The following is a 4,930-nucleotide window of genomic DNA, read 5'->3' as shown; positions in this document are numbered from 1 at the left end:
CCAACACTCAATCCCAATTTCAAGATGAACTACACTTCTTACTACAAAAAATAACTATGCAAAATATATAGAAGCTAGAAATTATACTCAAATTCTTCTTTTATTAAAGGATTTTATTTGCACAACCACTGAAAGTAAAAATAAAGTTATTTTAGGAGACATGAGCATTCATTAATGAGAGCAAAAATTACCGTGTTCATGTCAATTATTTTGTGGGACTCAAAAGTTTAATATGTTCATCAAAGGCTGTGAATTGAAATGGATGTTATTCCTCTGGACATGGAGTCTCAGGCCATGTGTTTTCTTGTGATCCTTAGGCTGCTCACACAATAGGATATTGAGCAAATGAAGCAATTCCACAGTGGTTGTTCCTGTCTTTCGCAATTTTCATATATCCGCCCAACCCCCATCGTTTACCCCAGCTGAAAGAAATCATATTTTACATTTAGTAGAAATAATAACACAATAGATATATTACAATAACAGACATTAGGCCGACATAAGTATAAGAGAAAGCAAAAGGTTTACTCCTGAGTATCAAGGGTTACCTTAAATAGGATTGAAAACTAGAGCTGAGAATGAAAATTTCCTCCCATATGTGCATCAGAACTAAAAACATGTTTTATGAATGGCAAAATTAATAACACTGACATGCCACTGATATCCTAGAAACCAGAGTAAGAATGGAAATTTCACAGTAGTATATTGTTAGTAAGTTCATGGAGTTATTGGATAGCTCAGGGATTAATGAGTGGAGATCAATACCCAGGGCTATTAGAAAGCCAGATTGACATTTTAGTGTGCCTGTAATAAAAGTTTTTGGGACACGGACACATAGCAAGCTGGCTAGCTAGAGTAAATAATAATTCTTAGATTAGCTAGAAACACTGTCTCAATATGGAAGTTGTACAATGATTAAGAAACAACTAATGTTAAAATCAGTGCTCTGTATCGAGGCATTTGAACACACACACACACACACACACACATGTGCACACAGACATGGAGATAAGCACACAAACCTTACATGTATACATGGAAAAACAAGAATCAACCTTGTTCTACTTAAATGGGTCCAAATTTTCTACGCTGTGTATCACAATACTGACTGCAATATTTAATTTCTTCATGCATCCCCTGTTAGGGTATCCAGACCCTTAACCAGTAAACAATGTTTCTAGCCCTTAGATTTTTAAATACAAAAATTTTGTCAGTTTATACCTGTTCTTGATCAGCCAGTAGTTATTGGGATCTGTTTCATTTCCCTCAAATCCATATCCAATCACCAGAACTGCATGATTCACAGCACGTTTGCACCTGGGCTCATGATAAACACCTGAGAAATAAAATGAATGCTGACATGAGATACAAAAAACACATGACAGTGAGTCCTGCCACCATCAATATGGAGGTATTTTCAAAGATCCTGAAATTCAGTGAATTACAATGAAATACTAAGCTTTATGATTTGTTCACATCTATACTGATATATGTATGTATATATGTATATACACACTTACATATAAGTGTGTAAAGTATATGTACATATACAAACATATATATGTATATAATATGTATGTGTATGTACATATATTACATATACACACATGCGCATACATAGACAGACATATGTGTTTGATTTCACAGTAAATAGATATATTCAAAAGTGAGATTTTTGATAACTATGTTCTTAAAGCATATGAGACGACTTCTTTGTATTGTGTATTTGTATTAATAGAACCTCACTTACATTTAAACTTATAGAACATAGAGTACCTAATTAAAAACCTTTCTTGTTATTTGATTTCAGATAATCTGTCCCTGTAAATCTATAAAGCATCCAACAAAGTGAGAGAAGTTGAAAATGTAGCTAACCAATACATTTTATCATGAGGATGTTCATATCCAGTGAAATTTAGTTCCCAAAACTATTGCATTGGGGTGAGTAAAATCCAAAAACTCAAACATTGACATCATACATTTTATATAGCAGCTTGTGTATAAACTTGTCATGACATAGGGATGTCACACATTTTTTCTTTATATATAGAAGAAAATATACTAACCAGTTTTGTAGAACCTGAAAGAGCTGTAGACGACATTAATTCCAGAAGCAACAGGCCCTTTAGTTGCTACAGCATCCATTAGGACATCTTCATTTTCTGGAAGGGCCACAAATCTTATGATTTTAGCAGCTGAATTCTTAGGATTGTACCTGCATAGTCCTTCCTTTAATAGATAAAGAAGTAGAAACTCAGTTATTTCTACCTACTTCCTAGAAGCAAGAGTCAAAACTAGAACACTCTGCACTTTGCAAATTAACACATTCAAGTAAGGTGTTTTACAAATAATCCCAGAAAGTACCATGCTACTGTATGGTTAGGAACTAAAAATATGTTCTTTTATCTTCAATAGAAACCAACAGGTCATTCTGTTCATAAGAAAATTTGGTACCACAGAGTTCTGAATTATGTGTACAACTGTTCACATTTTGTCCATGTACACAAAAGGAAAAATGTGATGTCTATACTGATATCATCATACTAAAAGCTTAAACAAAGAATACATAAAAACAACACTGATAAGAGTGTAAAGCGATTATACCATGTAGTCTGAGGTCTGAAGATCGTGAATTATCTCTACAATTGTCACTACAATCTGAGCTTATGACAACATACATTTTATATAGCAGCTTGTGTATAAACTTGTCAACTTATGACAACATAAGAAGTCTACTTACTTTTTCTTCATATGGATAGGTTGCCTCAGCCTCTAAACCTCCATTGTGCAAAACAGACTGGAAGGCATTGTATGTAGTACCCCCATAACAGCCTCTATTGCCTTGAGGTTTAGAACAGTCCACTAGGTTCTGTACACTCAGTGGGATCATTTTTCCTGTTTTCTTGAAAATTTGTGCTTCTATGGCACCAGTCACAGGAAAAGCCCAACAAGAATTACATTGTCCCTAAGCAGAGAAGAATATATCGTCATCCATAAAGAAATACTAACTCAAGAAACAATATAGACACACTGATAATTAATAAAAATGGAGAGCTGGTGGTATATAAATCCATAGGAAGGAGTGATCAGTCTCCTAGTGGACTTGGATGCTAGCCGTATGCACTTGCTCAAGTACACACACACACACACACACACACACACACACACACACACGCACACGCACACGCATACTCACACGCACACACACACGCACACGCGCACACACACACACACACACACACACACATACATAGACACACAGGCACACAGGCATCTGAGCAGGAGGTATTGATTTTATGGGTTATTAATGACAATAGAAGGCCACATGAGTTCTACAATGAGAGGAGTATCTAATAGTTGGAGAATATGTGTGGCAGTCTGCAAAGATCAATATACACTGTAAAGTGTATAAATATTTCAAAGAAGAAAATGTTATTTAAAGATGAATTTCAAATCCCTTTCACATTCAATTTTAATTCATAGGCATGTCGTGTTTTGACATTCATGTGTTTTAAGAAGTTGGGCATAGCCTAACATGGTGGTATATGACTTTTATCCTAGCACTTGGGAGCCAGAGGCAGGAAGATATTTATGGCTAGCCTGGTCTCCAATGGAAGAGGCTGAGGAGGATGAGAATGAGAATGAAGATGAGGAGGAGGAGGAGGAGGAGGAGGAAGAGGTGGAGGAGGAGAAGGAATATGAGAATAATGAGAAGGAGAAGAAGAAGAAGATCAAGAATGGCTTATCATACTGTCATACCTGATCCTTCACACGAGTCACATAGCCTTCCTTTCGCCAATTAACAAACTTGGGCAAAGCATCTCGCCAAGACCAAGATTTAGGAAAAACACTGCCAAGTTCACGTTTCCAGGGATGTTTCACTGTATTATTATTTAACAATGTAAAACCAGTTATCATGTCCTTGAATTCTTCATCAGTCTTCAAGAAAAAATATGTAAGTGATTACTAAAAATAGACTCCATGAAAGCACTCAAGAAAACATAGTTTGTGTCAGTCCATGTCGCACTCACCATGTCAGCAAATTCATTTACTTCCATGGTGAAGGTATTCTTCCCCAGGGAATTCTCCATGTTGTGCAGTTTAATCCTTTTCACATTTTCTTCCCATACTGTTCTCTTCAGTACTTCTTCTTCCTGGATTAGAATATAATGGAAGACAATTCATTCTATTTAAGCTCCTGTACAAGCTGACCTTAAGGACTTGCTGTTGTAGGTGATTAGGGACCATGGAAGGGATCTCAGGTTACTATGCTGACATTCACATACTGTATAAAACAGAGTTTGAACATCCTGAGCTCACAATGATTTTTATTAGGTAATCTTTTAGTGTTGTTTGTGGTGGGTCAGCTATGAACTCTCATGTACATAGAAACTTTTATTCTGGGGCCTCCATGGACATTTTCCTGGATACCAACCGGAGTGTATGATTTATCATATTTTATATTCCACTCTTGCCATTCGACATCCAAACTGTGATCAAATGCTGAAGCACATGACACAACTCCTAAGCACAGGAGGGCCAGGAAGACAGCATGTGTCATTCTCAACCTGGATATGAAAGAGAAATGAAGGTATCACTATACCAGTGTTTTAAAAATGTCTTCTTTTGAGTCTGGGTTACCCCACTTAAAGATGAATGATGGTATGCACTCACTAAAAAGTGGACATTAACCTAGAAAACTGGAATATCCAAAACATAATCCACACATCAAATGAGGTACAAGAAGAACGGAGGAGTGGCCCCTTGTTCTGGAAAGACTCAGTGCAGCAGTATAGGGCAAAACCAGAACGGGGAAGTGGGAAGGGGTGGGTTGGAGGACGGGGGAGAGAAGGGGGCTTATGGGACTTTCGGAGTGTGGGGGGCTAGAAAAGGGGAAATCATTTGAAATGTAAATAAAAAATATATAGAA

The 4,930-nt window shown here is 36.6% G+C and overlaps 1 protein-coding gene across 1 annotated transcript; it reads right to left on the bottom strand.

Moving 5' to 3' along the window:
• Nucleotides 1-322: 322 nt before the first annotated feature.
• On the bottom strand, nucleotides 323-4,561 carry LOC127664828 (cathepsin Q-like). Its single transcript, XM_052157016.1, has 7 exons — nucleotides 4,436-4,561; nucleotides 4,032-4,154; nucleotides 3,760-3,939; nucleotides 2,741-2,965; nucleotides 2,067-2,229; nucleotides 1,222-1,336; nucleotides 323-422 (listed from the first exon to the last, which is right to left on the bottom strand). Exons 1-7 carry the CDS (start codon nucleotides 4,559-4,561, stop codon nucleotides 323-325), a joined length of 1,032 nt encoding a protein of 343 aa, XP_052012976.1.
• Between the last annotated feature and the right edge of the window lie 369 nt (nucleotides 4,562-4,930).

This window comes from Apodemus sylvaticus, chromosome 14 (genome assembly GCF_947179515.1).
Source record: "Apodemus sylvaticus chromosome 14, mApoSyl1.1, whole genome shotgun sequence".
Lineage (NCBI taxonomy): Eukaryota > Metazoa > Chordata > Mammalia > Rodentia > Muridae > Apodemus > Apodemus sylvaticus.
Note: the sequence above shows the minus strand (reverse complement) of the source record. Positions and strands in the feature narration are given on the sequence as shown.